Consider the following 21,628-nt stretch of genomic DNA (forward strand, 5'->3'; position numbering starts at 1 on the left):
GCACATTATAGATGTGCCACAAAGGTCAACCAATCAGAGCACTGGGATGGCGAAAACTTGTGATTGGCTGCTTCTGCTCCAATCACATCACAGCATCCACGTGGGAAGTTTTATCATAGAATTTTACTAGACTGCAAGATGAACCACGAAAAGTCTTAGAAATTGATTTCCGCTCCGCAGTCTGGGGGCTACACAATTGTTAGTACATTAAAAATAACAAGTCTTGTTAAGCTAACAGCAAAAAGGACGCGGCTATGTATACAGCACTGTTTAGAATCCATTCGGCCCAATACAGAGGACTTTCGGCTGTTTTTGTCTTTATCGGTAACGTTGAATAAAACCATGGAGGCAGCCATGTTGCTGTTCTGTTGGCATAAAGTGAGTACTCTGGTGTAGCACGATCACGTGTCGAACTGTACCATCACTTGAGAACCAAATCTTATTACGCTCTGAAGGAACTACTTCTGCATTAAATGCCTTGACAAAGAGAATCAACTGGATTTTTAGCAACAAAATTTTCGATGTTAGCTTAACAAGACTCGTTACCTTGCGGTCTTGGTAAAACTCTATGGGGCTCAAATGGGCATGTGACCTCGCAATGGATTGTGTCACGGGCAAAAGTCTTTTGTTTACATCATTTCACAATAGATACGGTGCTGTGAGAGAGAGAGAGGACGGAAAAAATGGATCGTACCGAGACAAGCTGGACCCTGTTCCAAAGGCTGGGTTCCTCGAAAAAAAAAATAGTAAAATTGGTGGAATTGATCCATATGAGCACGTTGACAGGACAATGGATATAAATGCTGCGATTGTTCGAAGCTGAGCTTGTCATTATTGCTTGAGTAAATGGCACATGTTCTCAGGACTTCTTATGGCTGTTTTTTAATATTAAAGTATTTGGAATATAGTTTCATATATTCCCACTGAACTACAATATTTATTATCACCACCAGGCATCGTTTTATTAACTTTCTTTGTAAAGTGTTGGTCTGGTGTTTGTCGTCATATGAGCAAGTAGCAGGCAAGGAGATTTTCCTGTGCCTGACATGTTAAGGATAAATAGAAATAAGTAGAGGAAGATTAACAGCCATTCATTTTATTTTCAGAAAACCACAAAAATTGAAAATACATGAATATGATACAGTGCACAGTCTATTTTTTTCAATGCACTCACTCAGATCCACTCACTCTGAAATGAACGATCTCACCCCATCGTTTTTTTATGGAAGTGATCATGATCAACGATTGCGCCAGTTAACGACACAGCACGTTTGCACCATGTTTTAACTTGTTGAAATAAAACAACAGGACACAAGAGCAGCGTCACGAAGCAACTCATGAGTGAGCAAGGTGAGAGTGTGGAGTTGGGTTTGGTTGAAACGTAAAGCTGGGAGTCATCCGCGTAGCAGTGACAATGGATTTGATGTTAGTGGAAAATGTGACCGAGGGGGAGAAGGTAAATGATGATCAACAGGGGACAACAGGTGTGCCCCAAGACAGAGCCCTGGGGCACACCTGTGGTGATGGGGACTGGGTGGGAGGTGAGTGATTTTAACTGAATGAACTGAGTGCGGGGTAATCCAAACATGAATTTGTCTGTTTTTCAAATCAACAGCAATTTTCTTTTGAATGAAATTTCTTATTACTTCAATGACTTTGTTTACTGTTGTTTTGGACATCATTGATACCAAGAATCCTCCTCTTCCTTTAGTTCCCATCTGCTTCTTGCTCTTCTCAATACAACCCCTAACATGTTCTCGTAGGAAGACATCATATTTTCTCAGCAACAATATGAGCTCAAGAACGTTGCCGTGATGCTTCATAGCTGCACCCTCTGCAGCTACGCCCACATTTGCAGTAACTTTCACTACATCACTCACATGTTCCGTGACCTGCCTCCTCTTTCTGACCCGATGAACAGACACGTGCTTATGAGTCAGAGGGGTATGGATGTCTGCTTTGCTGGCTCTGAGAAAAAATGCTTCTGCACTTTCTCCATGGATCTTGCTTCTTTCATGTACCTGTACTCTGACACTTCACCTTCTCAATGTTGACTGACCCAGACAAATCGGCTAATTCTCTTGTAGCCTCACATGATGTTCTGACATCTTCTTCAACTTACAGATCTTTACATCCTTTACATCTTGAGCTAACATGCTTATCCTAGTCTGCTCACCATCTTTCATACAACTGTGCTGTCTCGTCTGTAACCCTCTCTTTCATTTATCCCATATATGCACAAAGACTTTCGGTCATATAAATTAGCCATATGACATACAAAACAAAACAACACAATGATAGGTCTTACAGTTTAGACTCACAAATTCCAGGTGAATACATTTTATTAGTTTCAGGTTATATGCAGTATACTTCAATTAAGACAGCTGAAATCATAACGTAGCTAGATTCTTGAAATGTCCCTCGTTCTGAAACTGTGCTGCAATTATTAATTCTTGTTGTTAAATGCAGAAGAGAAGAAAATTCAGTCACTTGAGTCAGGTTTTGTTATTATTTGCATGCACATCTAAACCATTTCTGCCCTAAGACCTGTTGAGAACGTTCATGTATGTTGAAACAAGTATCTTCGTACATTAATAATACATGGCTACATTTTTACCTTTACCAGTAGCTGCTTCAGTCAGAGTAACGTCAACAATAATGAACTAAGCAAGGGAAACTGGTGAAGCAAATGTTATAGCAGTGTAATTCATATTTCATTTGAATCAGGCTTTAAAAACAAAAAACCAATTTGGGTGATTATGGTGGGTTGGGGGCTGTGCCCCAGTAGAGCCATCTGTCTAGCATTGCCCCTGTGCAGAACAGTCACCTGGAGAAGTCTCTCAACAATACAGACAGACAGACAAACCTAATGTGCTTTTCAAATTTCCTTGAGCACAAGAGTCAAATGAAGTCATCTGACATGATGAGCAAATGATTTGGGGTTTTAAATAGTGAAATATTAAAGAACCTCTCATTCTCATGATAATAAAAAAATGTAATAGCAACCATAAAAAACAACTTTGACAACACCAACCTTTTTTAAAATGAATAAAATTGAATTCTGCTTGAGTTTAGCAATGCATAAACTATGAAATAAAATCAAATTTTGTACGCTGGGTTGACCTTGTACTGTGGGATTCACCAAACTATATTGAACTGCATAAACTGGACAAAATCACTTGTTTCAGCCTGACGAACGCCACCTGTAACAACATGTGTGTGTTCATGAGATTTCACCATTTCATTTCGTTTAATCTTATCAACCTGTCATACTGGCCAAAGCGTTCATTTCTGGCTGATGCCAACATTGCATTTTCATTCCTTTATTGGATGACACGATCACATGCTGATATTATCATGCATCTGTAAGAGGTAATTGTAGTTGGTCAAACCTAAAGGGAGTTGTGAAATTCCATGCAACATGAACAATAAGTACAGACAACAATAAGACTAAGAGTCTACAGCTATGCTAGCAGCTCTGTGTCGCTTTACTGAGCTACAGCTGTGCTTTAAGGGAAATGCCAATGTCAGGATGCTAACATGGTAATACCAGCAGGAAAATAGCACCTAAGTTCTGTATATTAGCATGCTAATATTTGCTACTTAGCAATATAAAATATCACTGAGGCTGATGTGAATGAAAGTTTTAACAGTTCACTCTTTGATGTCCTTAAGTACCTAACTTAATGGCAATCCCTTCCATAGTTGCAAAGATATTTCAGTCTTGACCCAAATCTTTACTCCTTCTGGGAGATTGCTGTGGTCCACTCTTAGATCCACTAGCCACTGAGCATTGGTGCAATGTGAGCCTCCTTCTGCCATATATTCTTCCATTACTGTTCAATCTCAGCCCTGGTTGGATCTGTTCTTGAGTTATTGCCCTGCCACTAAGTACAGTTTGGATGGTTCTATGGAGAACATCCTGTTTATTCTTCTACTTCTCGTGTGTATCTCTTCAGACAGGCAGCCAGAGCTGTGAGTCTTCGTTTGGTGGTCTCCAGTGCCTAAGGTGTAGACTTGTTCTTAGGTAGCCCTTTTTTCATCACTCCTCTCTGTAACTGACTGACTTCTCTCCGTTTTTCCCTGATCTCGGCCTCCACCTTCCTCTTCCACGGGGGATTACGTACATTGAACACCAATGCAACATTGTGGTGGTCAACAAACAGAAGAAGGCAGTGGTGATGAATGAAGTGATCTGACATCAAGATCAAGAAGAAGGAGCACCAGAAAATACCAAGAGGTGGGGAGTAAAAACAACAGTGGGGCCAATGGTAATCGGGTACTGGAGGCTGTGGCCCCGCAGACTAGAAGAGTGGCTCCAGCAGATTCCAGGTACAACATCGGTGGTCTCTGTCCAGAAGGGTGCAGTCCTGGGAACAGCTAAGACACTGTGTAGAATGGATTGACATTTTACACATTTTGCTGTTGATTATTGTGTTGTTGGTGTTACTGTTGATTTACGGTGATTATGATAGCAGTATTAGTAACAGTAATAATGGTAGCAGCTGTACAGAGTAGTAACAGAATTAAAATAAATTATGATTAAACAGTAGTAATCACAGTGAGTTTCGAGCAGTAGAAGGTCAAACCACGATCCATGGGCACCTGTGAGACGAGGAAGCACAAGGACTCCAGGGAAGAAGTTGGGTTAGTATTTTAAACATTACGTCTTTATGAAATCTGGTATTTGAATTCACTAACTAATTACCTCTGCGGTGCCAAACCCTGTAATACGCCTGTAATAAATAGAATTGAAAATCCTCTTGTTTACATTCAAGGCCATCCACAGCCCCGCCCCTCCCCATCTGTCTGATCTCCTCCACATCGCCACCTCATCCCACTCCCTCAGATCCTCTTCCTCCACCCGCCTCAGCACCACGGGGAGCAGAATTTTCAGCTGGTCTGTTCCCCAACTCTGGAACTCACTCCCTCCAGACATCTGAAACATTGACTCAGTTCCCCTCAGTTCAAATCCAGACTCAAAGTTCACCTCTTTAAATTAGCATAATCCCTCTAACCACATCGTCCCATAGTATGGTGCTCTTGTCTGTTTTCCTTGTATTTGTTTTATCTTTGTCTCATTTGTTTTATTTTTGTAAAGTGTTCTTGAGTTTTGAGAGAGGCGCTTAACCTATTATCATTATAATACTTGGTGCTCAAAAATGTCAAATTCAGAAATTTTTGTATTAGAGGCAGAGATCAATAGATAAAACGGAATTAAATCATGGATTGTGGGTTTCAGACCTTTGCTTGTGTTGTATTTCTGGACTGTATGATGTTTACTTGGGCTGGGTAAGAGATGAATCTCCGATTTAATTTTCTATAGCAAGGGCAATGCAGCTAAAATGACCTGCTGTGTGTTTAAGAGGACACTGAAAGGTCCTACTGCCTCTCACATTATTTTTTCATTAATTTGATTACAAATTGTGCACGTTTGGTTTCAATTAATTAATTTTCACCTTTTAAACTGGACTAAACGTTGTTGATCTGAGCTACGACAGAGAACAGGCTTTTACAAGAAGAGACCAATATTGTTATAGTATGTGAAATAAAGACATTCCTGAACCACTAGACGAGTGAAAATCCTCTGGCAGCTGGTGTCTCTGTGGTGACTTCTGTCACATCTGAGGGATTTCAGACGCATGTTGCCCTCTAGTGGTCACACCGAGAAAGACAGTCTGATCCCCAAGCATTCAGCTGGAAATGTCACTGGTGCAGCAATCCATCCATTCTCTTTAAAAGGTTGTGCCGAACGTTGACTCTCTCAGTCCAACCACCATCACCATCTATCAGGTTCGACTAGCCTCACCAACAGCCTCCAGTTAGCAACTCATAAGTGACATAAAATTATTACATTTAACATTTATATAAAATAAATTAGTGGAATTCCTGATATACTCTCATTGCAGGAAGCCATCTTTCAGTCTCTTTTACTTCTGTGAAGCATCAGCTTCCTTATTGACAGGCAACAGCATGTCAGATTGGGCAGCATTACATCCAAAGCCTGGTCCCTCAGCACTGGCGCCCCCCAGGGATGTGTCCTCTCCCCACTGCTCTTCTCCCTCTACACTAAAGATTGCCTCTCAGAGAACCTGTCTCAGAGAACCTGTCTGAAAATCCTGAAGTTTGCAAATGACACAACCGTCATTGGCCTGATTCAAGACGGTCACGAGTCGGCTTACAGACAGGAAGTAGAACAGCTGGTCCATTGGTTCAGTCAAAACCACCTGGAGCTGAATCCAAAAACGACTGTGACTATAGGTGAAGCCCCCTTCCCATCACCCCCTCACCATTCAGAACAACACTGTATCCACTGTAGACTCCTTTAGTTTCCTGGGATCTACCATTTCACAAGACAGCTAAGGACGTTTAACCTGCCTAATTAGCTGCTGATCACCTTCTACTCAGCCATCATTCAGTCTGTCATCTGCACCTCCATCACTGTCTGGTTTGGGTCAGCCACCCAATGTGACAGGGCCAGACTGCAACGGACAATCAGGGCTGCAGAGAGGATCATTGGAGCTGACGTTCCCTCCATCCAGGACCTGTACCGGTCCAGGGTCAGGAAGAGGGCAGCAAAAATCTCTGCACACTGAACTGCCTTGCACAATATACCTACCTACCTACACTATCCCATCTTTCTCTTCATTATTCTTGTATATAGTATTTTTTTTATCTTTATTGTATATAATATCTTTATGTTTCTTACTGCCCCCTTGTGGTTTCTTACACTAATATGTTAAGTGTCTTTTGTGTACTCTGATTCTGATTCTGATGTGGTCAGCAGTGGCCTACTGGCAGCAGATTGTCGTAGCTCGTGATAAAACCACATTTTTAAGTGCTGCAGTTAGCAGTTAACACTGTTATCCAGAGCTTAAGTCACAACAGATCAGTGAGAAAAAAAGAAAAGAAAAAAGAAGAAACTAAAGAGAAGAGAGAACAAACAAGTAGAGGCATTGGTTCCTGCTTCAGTGTGAAGGAAGTATCTACTGTGTCTGTGATTGGCTCATCCTGACATTTTTTTACTCTTACCAATCTCATTAATGCTTTAATGTAATGCACCAATTGTCACACGGAGAGAAGCCCCATGCAAGCAGAACTGTGAGCCAGGAGGAGAAGAAGAAGAAGAAGAAGCAGAAGAAGAAGAAAAAGAAGAACCAATCCCATTTACCGAAAGCAACTACTACTGACCAATCAGAGGCAGAGAAGGGCGGGTCCTGACCTCGTCTTCCTGGTGAAAAATTGTCCAACCACAATAACATACCAAGAAAACGTAAATAGAATTTTTTTTCTTTCATCTTGTCCTCGTTTATCCGTTAAGTGCCAGAGGTAAGAATGTTTGCCGAATTTTTATAAGGGTGCTTGTTTTACAAATGGTGAGATAGCATTAGCCTTTTCCCCTACGTCGTTAGCTTACCTTATATCATAAAATTTGTTGATCTGGGAGATTTTGTAGAGTCAGCTAACCCTACCCCCATTTGACATTTGTGTGTCACAGTCAGTAGTTAGTTCTGCTGCTGTATACCGCCTAATAAAGTATAAAAAAATATGCTAACGTAGCTGTGTCGCTAGTTGTAATTAAGAGTTAGATCGTTAACGTTACCATGAAGTCCATTAAGTCGATGCTACATTGGAACTAGTGAAGCTATTTAACATCGTGTGACAGCTGAATAGCTCGAAAACAACTATGACAGCTTGAGTCATAGCTGTTCTTTTATGCTTCCCGGTCACATTTTCATCGCGTCCCATACTGATTGCCATGTGAATTGTGTGTGACAGGGATTCGGCATCCTTTAAATGACGTTACTGAAAATGATGTAGCTACATTTTGAAACGTTTTCAAACTTGAGTTACTGCTGTTCTTTAATCATTATTTTGTTATCTTATGCATCATTTCTAACAACTGCCTTGCTGTTCGTCAGTAAAACTGCTGGCTGCTGTGCATTTTTTGGCCCCTGTGTTCCGTGTGTATCGTCAATAATAGTCAACTATTGATGAGAATATATCTATATATTTTTAATTGTATTGACATTTAAGCAGCCTCCTGATGAGGATTTCTGTGCCATAGTGTCCAGTAGTCCATAGTGAACTTTTGTCCTTTTTACACCCATATTGGCAAAGTGATAGGAAACACTGAAATTATCACTGAGTATTGACATTTATCTTAATAAAAACTTATCCTGATCAATTACTTTAGAGTTTACCAGTAAAAGTAATTTATCAGTTTGGAGATCGATATGAACAATCAGTATTTTTCTCTTTTAGCTCGAGAGTATACTCCTACTTGATACCACTGAGAGGCGCTATGGAGGAGACAAGTCGGGAGGCGGTTGCCACAGCAGTGCAGCGTGTGGCGGGGATGCTGCAGCGGTCGGACCAGCTTGACAAAGTGGAGCAGTACAGAAGAAGAGAGGCTCGCAAAAAGGCCTCTGTGGAAGCTAGGCTGAAGGTGATGTGTTAGCAGAACATACAGCATGGTTCAGTGTACATTCCTTATTTTTATGCATCTTCCATAGTCACTCGCTGTTGCAACACTGATGCTGCTCTTTTAAAAATTTGTATAGAGAGTGGGTAGGAAGATGTGTGTATGTATCGCTATACAGCAAATTTCGTTGCAAGTTATGCAATGACAATAAACCTTTCTGATTCATATTATCAGTAAAACTCAAATGTCAGCAGTCCAAACCTCATAGGTAATCACTGAAAAGCAGCAGTTCCTTGCAAATTCTGCAATCTGGAACCAGGGACTGTTTGGTATTTTTTTCTGTTGAAAATGATCAATAATCGTTATCAAAATTGTTGTTGATTAACTTTCAACTGAATGATCAAAGACAAATTTAGCAAGCATTTGCAAAAAATGAAAAATTTATAATGAAATGTGTTTCTCATTAGAAACTATTCATTGAGTCATACATGTCAGTATAGTCATAACTTCCTGTTTTCCAGAAAATATCACCTGTTTTTCAGTCTTTCACCTCTATGGTGGTGATACATGGGACCCAGTGTGCATAGTCCATATGTAGATGGGTGGGCTGGGTCATATAACTGTCTCTCTGACCAAGTGAAGAGTCAGAGCTCATCCATGCATCACAAAGACACTTTAAAATCTAATTTGTGCACCCAGTGTGTCCTACTGAGCAAGAAGGCAAGCTCCTCATGTACCACATTATTATATGGTGGCACAAAATAGTGTGTTAATAGACATCTTCTGTAATGAAAAATAATATCTGTTTCTTGTTATCTTCTGCTATACTTTAGGCAGCCATCCAGTCCCAGCTAGATGGCGTGCGCACTGGACTGACCCAGCTACACAGCGCCCTGCTGGATGTGAAGGACATCCAGAGCTCACTGGGTGATGTTAGTAAAGACTGGAGGCAGAGTATCAACACTATAGAGAACCTGAAGGATGTCAAGGATGCTGTTGTTCAACACAGTCAGCTGGCCTCTGCTGTGGAAAACCTTAAAAACATTTTCTCTGGTAAGCTTAGATTGAGTGTCCCTTGACAGACAATGTACCTTCACTGTAGAGACATTCCAGGCTTTAGACAGTTAAGACAGCAGTCTATCCATGAAGTTTTACTCATATTATGTGAAGCACAAGTTCCATTTTTGACCACGCCACTCTCATGCTCTTCGCATTCTATGTGTCTTGGCCACTTCGCTGTGTTTGCAGTGCCAGAGATTGTGGCAGACACGCAGCAGCTCATTGAGCAGGCAGAGCTGCTGCAGGCCCATAGGAAGCTGATGGAGCTGGAGTGTTCACGGGATGACCTCATGTATGAGCAGTATCGTATGGACAGCAAGAACACAAGTGACATGAGCCTCATCTCCATCTACTTTGAAGATGTAAGTACAAGTTGTGATTTGCCTGGACCTGTCTATGTCACACCATCGTGACAGCACATCCGTGTGTCAATTTGTTTAGGTATGTCCATGTGAGAGATAGACCATGGTAAAGACTAAAAAGTATGGTATAATTTAAACTATCTATTCATAAATTTCAGTTACCAAATAATGTGCTCTATACTCCAACAGCAAAGAGAACCAGGTTTAACCTTCTAAGCAGGGGCTACCTTGGTGCCTTCCAGTGGCCACAGATGCACTTTGTGGTTTGTTTTTGTACTATGCAGCACTTCCTTCATGATCAGTGCTGCCTGATCTGTGATCAGGCAGGGTCTGTGATCCTGATCTGTGTCTGCTCGGATCCACTTGGACATTGATCCACTTGGACATTGCACATCATATTAAACAGGCCCTGAACTCAAACAGGACCAGACTGACCACATAAAAACATGGAATCCAAACTCTCACAGGCCTCTGGTTGAGTTTGTCTCTTTTCCTGAACTAAGACAAGCTTAATTGCCTTGTTAACTCACTGATGGACACACTTCATTCAAAGGAGACAGAAATGAAAAAACTCACCAAAACTGTCTTGGTTTGTCTTTCCAATCACCTCTGGTTTGGTTGAAGTAAATGTTCCATTGTTTGCACCTGCTGCTGATGCCTGATTCTCTCCTGCGTCTCACCTTCTTCACCTATCTCCTGACCCCATACATCTTCTTTTTCCTACAATCATAGTTCTACTCAGAGTCTCTATAAATTACCTTTGCATTGTATAACCAATGCCAGATTGAGCTGGGCCCCGAAGCCTATGGTAACCGTCCCCTTGATCCGAGGTCATGGTCCAGGCACATCCAGTCAGATATAGGGTCACTAGCTCCATGGCTACCTGAGCTACAGGAACTACATGAAACAATATAGTGAGCAGCATTTTGCGGTTATTACTGAGATATACTGCCCTTCAGTATTTTTGGAGTTATCTTCAAAATCTGGCCACATGAAGTTGGTGTTTTAAGCTACCATTAATAATCTCACAGTTTTATTCTGTTGTATTCTACCCAAATCATTTTTAGTTATTATGTAAGCCAGCCAGTTTCCAGTCTCTCTTGTTTCCACTTCAAGGTTCAGGGGTTGTCAGATGAGCTGGCCAAACAGTTATGGATGGTATTGCAGAGGTCCATGGTAACGGTTCGTCGTGACCCTACTATGCTGGTGTCAGTGGTTCGTATCATTGAGCGTGAGGAGAAGATTGACCGGCGTATGGTTGATCGTAAGAAGCAGACCGGGTTCATCCCACCTGGGCGACCCAAACGGTGGAAGGACAAGATGTTTCAGGTAAGAGGAGTGATGAAAGACCACAGCTCTACTCTTTAGAGACTGAATGTTTTGAAGAATAAATCATGAACAATTAGAATGAAGTTGTCTTTTTGTACTCTTGAAGTTGCCCCATTTCCTATCAAGCCCCCAGTTTGAGGACCCTTGTTTTTCTTCATGTTCATTCTCTTCTTTTGATTCCTTTGTTCAACCCATCTTCCCTTTTTATTTCCCAAACCTTTCTTGTCATCTTCCTTTTTTCTCTGTGCAACAGTCTTTTGCCTTCTAACTCCTCTTGTTCTTCATCTGACCTTTCATTCGTCCCCTCCCCTCTCAGACTGCTCCTTCCCAAATGCTTTTTATCCAACTGTTTTTGCAGTAATTTTTGTGTTTTGCTTTTCTCCTGTCCTCCATGCTCTTTGTAAAACATCACTACATTTTACACAACATTTTGTCAACCAGTCATGAGGCCACACTCACACTTCACTGTGGAATAGACAAACTTTTAGTTGCTTTTACCTCAGTTAGAGTTGGTTTCTGGCCAACCATACAGTTTCAGTCTCTATACTAATTGGCTTTTGTTGAAGACTTTGATTTGCTGTTGTTGTAGGTGTTGGAGGCCACAGTCAGCACCCGCATTGAAGGGACCCAGTCAGTGACAAGGGAGGCTGATAAAATGTGGCTGGTTCGCCTTCTAGAAATCACCAGGAAGTATGTTCTTGATGACCTCATTGTTGTCAAGAACCTCATGGCGCAGTGCTTCCCCCCACACTACAACACTTTTAACAGGTAACGAATACAAAATGAACGTCGGATGTTTTTCCATCAGCATAGAACAGGTCCCAAACACGAAAGTACAGAAACTGATGATAACCTGCAGAAAGTCAGAGTATCCAGTTGTATATTCATTCCACTATCATTTAATATATTCAGACTAGTGTTTGTTTCCATGACTGCATGTATGTTTCAGGTTTTTCGGTCTCTACCACAATGCTGTGTCCACTCGTGTCAAAGAACTTGCCTCTGAGGACTTGGAGGCAAATGAGATTGTGTCGCTTCTAACATGGGTCCTCAACACATATAAGAGGTACATTTACACAAGTCCACTTCTCCTAGCTCTGCGTGAGTACATGGTGTGTAAAGACGTTTATCAGTCAGCACTACACAGGCCAAGCTCTTCATGCTCACTTATGCTGTTAGAAGTAATTTGGCCTTCGCACACCAGTGGGGCTTTGTATTTCTACTTTGTCTTGGTTTGAGCCGCAGCTGTCAAAATTCATTTGGTGATTTTTAATTTAACAATTTAACTTTAGAAAGTTGCCTCTTTGAATCATCTCAGAGCAGCCCAAATAACTGTATTATAAACAAGTGCTTTAACACCTGGTTAAACTAATGACTGACATTGTTTTTACCATCATCACCACCAATTTAATTTCAATTTATTTATTTATTTATATAGCACCTTATACAATCAAAATTGTCTCTAGACGCTTTACAGAGACCCAGAGCCTGAACCCCCAACAAGCAGACAGTGGCAAGGAAAAACTCCCTTTTAACAGGAAGAAACCTTGAGCAGGACCCGACTCACAAGGGAGAACTACCCTGCTGATAGTCGGCTGGGTGAAGGGGGGCAAGAAGAGGTAGACAGGACAGAGAGGATGAAAGAGAGAGAGAGAGAAACATACATGCAATAAACATCACAAATTACAAAGGACAAACATGACAGGTTGTTATAATTGGAATTCTGAAGGCTATGTATTGTATGTGTTTGTTTTTAGCTGATATGTTGTTTAAGTTAGTTATAATAGCACTACATAGAAGAATAACATGAGCAGATGTTGATAGTAGACATTGGGTTTGTCAGTTCATGCAGTTCAACATGTAGATCTGGCTGGAGAGAGACCTGCAGAAAGATACAGAGAGAGAAAGAAAGGGAGGGAGAGACACAAAACTATGAGGAGAACTGGACACACAGTTAGTGATATAAAATGAATCATATGTATGAGGAGAGGAGGGGAGAGGAGGTGGGGGAGTAGAGATGGTGGTGGTATTGGGGAGGAGGGGGAACTGCTTGGTGGATCATGTTTGTGTCCCCCGGCAGCATAGGCCTATAGCAGCTTAGCTATGATAGAGATTAAATAGTTAACAGTTAGTCAGACCTATTCTACCTGTGGCTGTCTGTCAGTATATGTAGATTTACCACAGTAGTTTAGATTCCTAAACATTGTCCCAAAATATCAAAACACATCTGCAAAAGCTTAACTCATAGCGCATTGCTAGTCGCTCACAGAACTTATGATGCATCTGCAAATGGAACTAATTTATAGTTACAGAATCTGCACATGTGTGTGTTCCAGTGTGGAGATGATGGGCCATCCAGAGCTTCATTCAGAGTGTGACATTAACCAATTAGAGCCTCTGCTGCCTCAAGATGTGGTGGATGACCTGCTCAGCAAATATGTCAAGACCTTCACAGTAAGCACCACACACACACACACACACTTATCAGAACACTAAGAAATGTCCCATTCAAGGTTTTTGGCCTGCAGACTCTTTGTTCAATTTGAACCATCTACTGGAATACCCGCATAATGAAACCGTGACCGCTGTACTGCAACTGGACCTGCTCCTCACACTCAATCCCATCACAATAATGTATTATAAAAACAACACTTTGCGTTGTACAGAGTCCCCGTGTGTCACACCTCTGCTAGCCTTGCACCTTCTAGTGTTGTTATGAGTCAAATAAACAAAAAAATGCCATTCTGTTACAAGGTTACAGTGGCTCAGAAACAATGTTACAGATCATCTGTGTGATCGGACCCAGACTCTCTGTTTGACTGTGCATGTTGTCAGTCTAATATAACAGGCTGGCTGCGGAAGGCCCTGGAAACAGACAAGAAGGACTGGCAGAAAGAAACGGAGCCTGAGGCTGACCAAGATGGATACTACCAGACCACACTGCCCGCTATCGTCTTTCAGGTGAAATACACGCTCACGAGTCAAAAGATTTTCACCAGGGTCAGGAAGGACACTCGGTGACATTCAGAGACTTTCCCTAAACGTGAAGGTGTTGGATGGGGTTGAGGTCAGGACTCTGTGTGGGCCAGTCAAGTTCTTCCACACCAAACTCATCCAGCCATGTCTTTATGGAGCTTTGCTTTGTGCACTGGGGCACAGTCATGCTGGAATAGAAAAGAGCCTTCAACAAACTGTTGCCACAAAATAGGAAGCATAGCATTGTCCAAAATGTCTTGGTATGCTGAAGCATTAAGATTTCCAACTCCTGAAAAACATCCCCATACCACACCTGAGTTCAATATTGAGAAGGTGTGTCCCATTCCTTTTGTCTACATGTGTATGTAGTAGGATATTTGTGAATTTCAGCTTGAATACTTTGGCATATTTTGCCATTGTGACTTATGATATACTGCAAAAAGAAAAGTTTTGTGAATTCTTCCTGAATCCACTGTATGTTTGCTTCCTGTTTTTCCCAGTTTATTTTAGACCACAGTGCTCACTCATTCTCTCTCTCTTCCTGATCTTAATGTATCTTAACTCCACTCCATCAGATGTTTGAGCAGAACCTCCAGGTTGCTGCGCAGATTGATGGAGACTTCAAAGAGCAAGTTCTGAAGCTCTGCCTGAAACAGATGAACACTTTCCTTATCAGGTAACTTTTGTTTTACTTTATGACTCTTTTCAGATGTGATAAAACCTGTCCTTAAGATTTATAGGATTCTTTTCACCATCACATACCACAAGCTCATTGAAGAAAGAAGTCAGAATATTTTTCAATATAAAGTCAAATTAAAAATATTTTTAAACCAGAGTTATTTTCCCAGACTATCCATGGTTGTGGGCTCCGTATATTCACAAAATGATTTCTGATATTACCCTTTTAAATATATAGGTTCTACAGTAGTGTAGTGGTTAGTACTGTCACCTCACAGCAAGAGGGTTCTGGGTTTCTGGGTCCCAAAAACATGCACATTAGGTTAATTGGCTACTCCAAATTACCCCTAGGTGTGAGTGTGTGCCTGTGTGGTTGTTTGTCTTTGTGTGTTGGCCCTGTGATTGACTGGCGACCAGTCCAGGGTGAACCCCGCCTCTCGCCCGTAGTCAGCTGGGATAGGCTCCAGCTCCCCTGTGACCCTGACGGATAAGTGGTATAGAAAATGGATGGATGGATGGATGTTGGTTCTGTGCAAGCACGGGTCAGGAGGACAACCTGTTGCAATATTTCTAACAATTGCTCTGTAAACCTAACAGATGTGTGTGTTGATGTTGCTTGTAGGTACAGAGAGGAGGCGGTGGTCTACAAAGAGGAGCACCTGAGAGACAGACAGCTTCCTCAGTGTTATGTTCAGTACATGATAGCTATCATTAACAACTGCCAGACCTTCAAGTAAGATTTAATTTTATACATAAACTAGTGTTAACGCTTTCAGTAAATAATAACTGTGATCAAGTAGGTTTGAGCTTTCCTATAGCTATATGTCATAACTTTAGTTGTGACATATAGTTATGATATACAATGGTAAGTGCTGAAAGTAGCTGAAAGCTACTCATTCTGACTCAGATCCACTCTGGTTCTTTTTTTGCCATGGTACACACTTCCACCAAGTTTCATTGTAATAGGGCCAGTAGGTTTTCCATTTCCTTGTTGGCAAATATACAAACAGACTAGACAAACAAACCAATTTGTCCAACAACTTTGACCTCCTTGGTGGAGGTGAAAAGAAAATCATGTACAAGTACAATTAGAATCTAAGAAATGAAGATATCAGTTAGGACAGAAGATAATTAATATGCATGGCATGACAGTTATGGTGTGTCCCGTCACCCAGAGAGTCCATCAGCAGTCTGAAGAGAAAGTACTCTCAGTCCTCAGAGCCCACTGACAGTGATGCTGCCATAGAGAGGACACTCAATGAGGTGGCCAAGGAGGGATGTCAGTTTCTGTTGGACGAAGTCTTCCTAGACCTCGAAGTAAGAAAGCCTTTTATTTGACCAAATTATATTTTTACCTTTGAAGTGTTGTATTGTATTATTAGCAAAGTCTTTGTGTGCGAGTGCTGGAATACATGGTGTTTATATTAATGTTGCACCTTTTTTCAAAGACGACATGTCATCATAAGTACAAGCTACCTCGTGCGTAAATGGACTTAAATGGCCAAGGTGCTTTTCATTTAAACTGACTATGGGATAAAATCAGTTTGACACTTACATGTAAGGAAGTTTTACTGATTAAAAAATGCTACGCTGATTTCGACATTGCTTTGAGCAGAATCACTTGAACGAGCTGCTGACCAGGAAGTGGCTGACAGGCTCCCATGCTGTGGATACCATCTGTGTGACCGTGGAGGATTACTTCAATGACTTCAACAAGATCAAGAAACCCTTCAATCAGGTAGGATGGAAGCAGAACACCATGTTCTTAACTGTGTTCAAAATTTCTTTGTGAATTCCTATGAAACTTTAATGGAAATGTTTGTCATAAGGTTAAGAAGGAACTGACTGACCTCGGACGAATCAAACATGTGAAACAGAAGACATATCCTCAATGCGTACACTATACGGACAAAAGTATTGGGACAACTGGCATGTTAAATACTTGGCCTTGTGCATTGGGACACAGTCATGATGGAATGGAAAAGGACCTTCCTGACACTGTTGCCACAAAGGTTTTTTTAGCATAACATTATCCAAAATGTCTTGAAGCATAATTATTTAGCTTCACTGGAAGTCAGGGGCCTAAGCCCAACCCCAACCCCTGTAAACCAGCCCTATACCATTAGCCCTCCTCCACCAAACTTTACATCACAGTGCAATCAGGCACTGCTTCTGACATTTCCCAAACCCAGACTCGCTCATCAGACCGCCAGACAGAGAAGCATAATTCTACACTTCACAGAACATGTTTCCACTGCTGCAGAGTCCACAGCATGTGCCTCAGCCCTCGGTGATCGCACATTTTGCTTGGTCTTCTGCTTCGTGGCCAGTTAACCGAGGAATATCTAGCAGGAACTAAATTTCATGAACTGACTCCTTGCAAAGGTGGCACAGCACCGTGCTTGAATTCAACTCTTCAGGATGACCCGTTGTTTTTAGAAATGTTTGTAAATGCAGACTGCATGGCTGGGTGCTTGAATTTAATACACCTGGGGCGACTGAAACCAAAATTCACTAATAAAGAGGTCTGTCCCAATACCTTTGTCTGTATAGTATTTTTAATATAAACTGTTAACATGACCTTATGACACGATGGCTGTGGTGGGTGCAGGAGATGACGAGCGAGGCCCTGCGCAGGGTGGTGGTGGAGTACATCAAGGCAGTAATGCAGAAGAGAATCACCTTCAAGAATGCTGATGAGAGGCGAGAGGGAGCAGAGAGGATGATCAAAGAGGCTGATCAGTTCAAGTTCCTCTTCAGGAAACTGGCTGCTGTGAGTTAACACAGACTGGAAACGTTCTTCACCTTCAGCACCAACATTACATTACCACCAACGAGCAGTGACTACATGTCACTGCTCGGGAGGTGTAGACAAACTTTAGCCCTTGCTGTGAGGCGACAGTGCTAACCACTGCACCACCCGTCCCAAATAATCCATCTGAAAAACTCTATCCGGAAATCATGACCCAGTTACTCAAGATAATCCACAGATATTGTTGTTAGCAGTTTCATGTAGGAACTATTGTCTTTCCATATCATCATGCAGTGGGAAGAGGGAAGCATGTATTTATGCATGGATCTAAGCTAACTAAGCTAGCTAATGTGAGCGCTCGGCTGAAGAAGACACCATTAATGTTTACATCCCACCTTGTCACATGCATTAGCGTTTCCTCCATGAGAAGCTGAATGTTTCCTTCTGCACAGCTGATGAATGAAAATAGTTCCTACATGAAACAAAATGGTCTGTGGATTGGACAACCACGCAGTATCTCATTCTGGACAGAAATATTGCTGTTCTTTCAGATGTGTTTTTTGGTGCTTTGAACACCACATGTGAAATGCCATTTAGTTCCATTATATTGTAGAGAAGGCAAACATCCCTACAATTGTTATCTTGATAGCTCCAAAACTCAGCAACTAACACCAAAACAATCTAGATGGATAAATAGCACTACAGATAAGAGGAAAAACATGTATTTTTTGAATTTTGGGTGAACTGTCCTTTTAAGGTTGGAATACAGCACCTAACATTGGTTGATTGTTACATGTAGGGTGAAGACACAGATCGGCTCTGTGGTGCCATTGCCGCCATTGCTGAGGTGTTCAAGCTGACCGACCCCGCACTGCTGTTTCTGGAGGTCACCACACTGGTATCCAAATACCCTGACATCAGGTACCCTCAGACACACACACACACACACACACACTGACAGCCATGTCACCTCGCATCAGTATTTAATAACTTCTGTCTCTTGATGTCGAGAGCATATTTCCATTACAATGACAAGTAAATTATACTGTATCATGTCAATATCTGTTTGTGCATCTGAAACATACACTGAAATATAGTGTCCCTTATATTTTAGTTTGGTAGTAAGCAGCATTGTCTAACTTTATGCACGCTCACACTGTGAGTGATAGGATGGTAGAAATTATAAGCAGAGACAGTCAGCCATCTGTTTCAAGCTTTTGATAGGCTGATGGGTCTCTTTCAATGTTTCACATGTTCTCTCTTACTGTCACACACACACTTCTGGTTGATACTCAACACATCGTGCATATACTGCGCATTTTTTACATTTAACATTTCATCAAGTTAAACTAAAGTTTATTTATTTGGTAAACTTTTGACCATTGTTTGTCTGTGGTCCAGCATCCACAGTTCTATAAACTGACACACCCAAGTCAAATGCAGCCGCTGAAAATGTTACTTCTGCTGGCTCAGGTGGCAGTCACAGAGCAGGTTGATGCCACATTGGCTAAACTTTGTTAAGGTGGGGTTTGTTTTGTCTTTTCTGCTTTCCGCAGGGAGGAGCACATCCAGGCGTTGCTGGCAGTGCGTGGTGATGCCAGCAGAGAAATGCGCCAAATGATCATTGGGACTCTTAGCGAAAACAAAGTGTCGTACTCTGGTGTGAAACAGCCCATTTTCAAAGATATCACTGTGCCCACCATCACCATGACTACCATGACCTCCATGGCAACTGCAAAGCTGCTCAAATAAATCCAATTGCCATGACACAGTTTCCTCCATGAGCACCTTAACATAAGCAAACTTATTTTTCCAATCACTCAGTTATTTGAAATGTTCTATGCAGCTTGCTGTGTTTTACTGTCTTCACTTAGATTTGCTGTTTTATTGTCATCCTGATTGTGTCTGCTTCAAGAAAATAATAAAATGACAGTTGTAAAAATGGACTGTGGTGTAACTATTAATCAGAGGTCAAAGCATCTCAGCCACCACTTTTTCTCTCCATCTGTCCTTTTCATCTTGTACGTCTTTTTCTCCTCATCCTTCTCCACCACGACTGTACTTTGACTTGTGCTCACTTGTCACAGTAAAGAAATTCTGATTTATTTGTTGGCTAGATTAGATGCACAGTCTGAGTAAGGGAATAAAATTAAATAAAATTAAAATACAATTATGGGGTCTGATTTTTCACCTTAAACCCATTATTCAATACAACAGGGTGTATGTCACATGTTTACATGAAATAAATGACAAAGTTATGCTGAAAATTAATGAATGTTCCCTCCTCCTACCTGAGGAGGAGGGAACAATTAGTGTGTATCTATACCAGCATAGTTATTTTGGTTTGAGATCATCAGATCTCTATACTAGTGAAAAAAGTATGTTTTTTTTTTTCCAAAAAGTTGTCAGGAAGAGATTTTTGAGGAAAACAGTGATAGACTACATAATCCCTGCCAGTTCAAAGCATCTGAACATTTCTGCTCAATTGTGCCTGCATTTTGGTGAAAGCTGTAAAGATGTGAAGCTGCTGTTATGACATTTTAAACCTTAGATGGTTGCTATAGTACCACTATTGCACAATGCCAGTTGAGGAAGTTTGCCATAGGATTGGACATTTGTTTGCAAAGTTAGTTTCATTTTCACTTTCATTCTTACACTTTCATTAACTTATGAAAATAAACTATTGAACAACTTCCATTAGTTTACAGCATTTTCACACTTTCCTAAAGCTTTTGCACAGTACTGTGTGTGCATGTGTGTATGTATATATATACGTACATACATGCACACACAAATGCTCTTCATGGGGGGTAAGGCCTGTAAATGCCTCCCCAATCCATAACGAGACTGACTCCCAAATGAACAGGCACTCTCTTCAAGGTCTGGAGACTGTTTAGGTAAAGATGATGCATTAGGGAGCAGTTAGGGAGCGACTTGCACATGCATCGTTGGACTTGGCAACACAGGGAGCAAGAAAGAAAATAAAAAATGTCTGACCTAGCCCTCCTGCACTACCCCAGGGCTCCCAAACCAACCCTGCAACTTCATATCAATAATTCATACCACTATTTAATTAATTATACTAATTAAAGGGCCACTATTTAATTAATTATATTAATTAATCACAATAAGAATATACAATACAGATAAGTGTTGAGTGTGTGTGCATATCAACTACCGTTAATATCAGTTAATCAGTATTTATATGTCTATCATTATACCATTATCATTATCATATTTTAATATTATTGTATTTCTTCTCCCCTTGCTCCCTCCCATATGGATCACAAAGTCTTATACAGTAAACAACAACAAACACCACACACAGCACAAAACATCAATAGCTTGTTATTATTGTACTGTCTTATATATTCTATATGTTACTTTGTCCATCTTGTCTGCTTGATGAAGTCTGGTTACATTTGTGGTTTGTCCTAGCAATAAAAAATAAACAAATAAATAAATAAACTCTCATTCAAGTTTCCTGTCTGAGCTGGACTGGGCCCCCTCAGTCCTCACCTCCTTCTGCAGATGTGCAGTGGCTGCACGGCTGCAGAAAAAAGGAACTGCAGTGGGTGGTAAAATGGACCCAGAGAAGCATCAGCTGCAGCCTCCCCACCATCAGTGACATTTACACCAGCAGGTGCACTAAGAAAGCATCCTGCACCACATGATAAGATGAACTTTATTGATCCCGCAGTGGGGAAATTCACCTGTTGTGGCAGCTCACAAGGACAGAAGAGGAGTGCAAAAACAGTTACAAAGGAGTGTAGAGGTAAAATAAATTAACAATTTACAAGGTAAGTAAAAATAGTACACTATAAAGCTATATACAAGTCCTCATAAGGGAAGAAAGAGGACAAGACCATAGAATTATACAGTCTAACAGCAGCGGGAATGAAAGACCTGCTGTAGCTCCTTCCTACACTGAGGGTGTAGCAGTCTGCCACTGAAGGAGCTGCTCAGAGCCTCCACTGTCTGATGCAGAGGGTGAGAGGTGTTGTCCATGATGGATGTCAGCTTGGCTAACATCCTCCTCTCACCCAC

The 21,628-nt window shown here is 41.3% G+C and overlaps 1 protein-coding gene across 3 annotated transcripts in view; it reads left to right on the plus strand.

Moving 5' to 3' along the window:
* exoc3 (exocyst complex component 3) overlaps positions 1–19,527 on the plus strand; it is a 59,075-nt gene extending 39,548 nt beyond the window's left edge. Inside the window, exons 1-16 of one of the 3 annotated variants that reach the window (XM_046407413.1) lie at positions 7,133–7,273; positions 8,266–8,449; positions 9,259–9,478; positions 9,674–9,846; positions 10,963–11,175; positions 11,765–11,943; positions 12,125–12,241; positions 13,512–13,629; positions 14,011–14,136; positions 14,727–14,827; positions 15,452–15,562; positions 16,005–16,146; positions 16,445–16,567; positions 17,441–17,602; positions 18,381–18,502; positions 19,138–19,527. In XM_046407413.1, the coding sequence (XP_046263369.1) occupies positions 8,306–8,449; positions 9,259–9,478; positions 9,674–9,846; positions 10,963–11,175; positions 11,765–11,943; positions 12,125–12,241; positions 13,512–13,629; positions 14,011–14,136; positions 14,727–14,827; positions 15,452–15,562; positions 16,005–16,146; positions 16,445–16,567; positions 17,441–17,602; positions 18,381–18,502; positions 19,138–19,333 (2,247 nt within the window). In that variant the 5' untranslated portion in view covers positions 7,133–7,273; positions 8,266–8,305 and the 3' untranslated portion in view covers positions 19,334–19,527. Of the gene's footprint in view, positions 1–7,132; positions 7,330–8,265; positions 8,450–9,258; positions 9,479–9,673; positions 9,847–10,962; positions 11,176–11,764; positions 11,944–12,124; positions 12,242–13,511; positions 13,630–14,010; positions 14,137–14,726; positions 14,828–15,451; positions 15,563–16,004; positions 16,147–16,444; positions 16,568–17,440; positions 17,603–18,380; positions 18,503–19,137 lie in introns of those variants that run through there. The other 2 variants (XM_046407412.1, XM_046407414.1) reach the window with 2 other exon arrangements.
* The last annotated feature ends 2,101 nt before the right edge of the window (positions 19,528–21,628 follow it).

The sequence above is a fragment of the Scatophagus argus genome, chromosome 13 (genome assembly GCF_020382885.2).
Source record: "Scatophagus argus isolate fScaArg1 chromosome 13, fScaArg1.pri, whole genome shotgun sequence".
NCBI lineage: Eukaryota > Metazoa > Chordata > Actinopteri > Scatophagidae > Scatophagus > Scatophagus argus.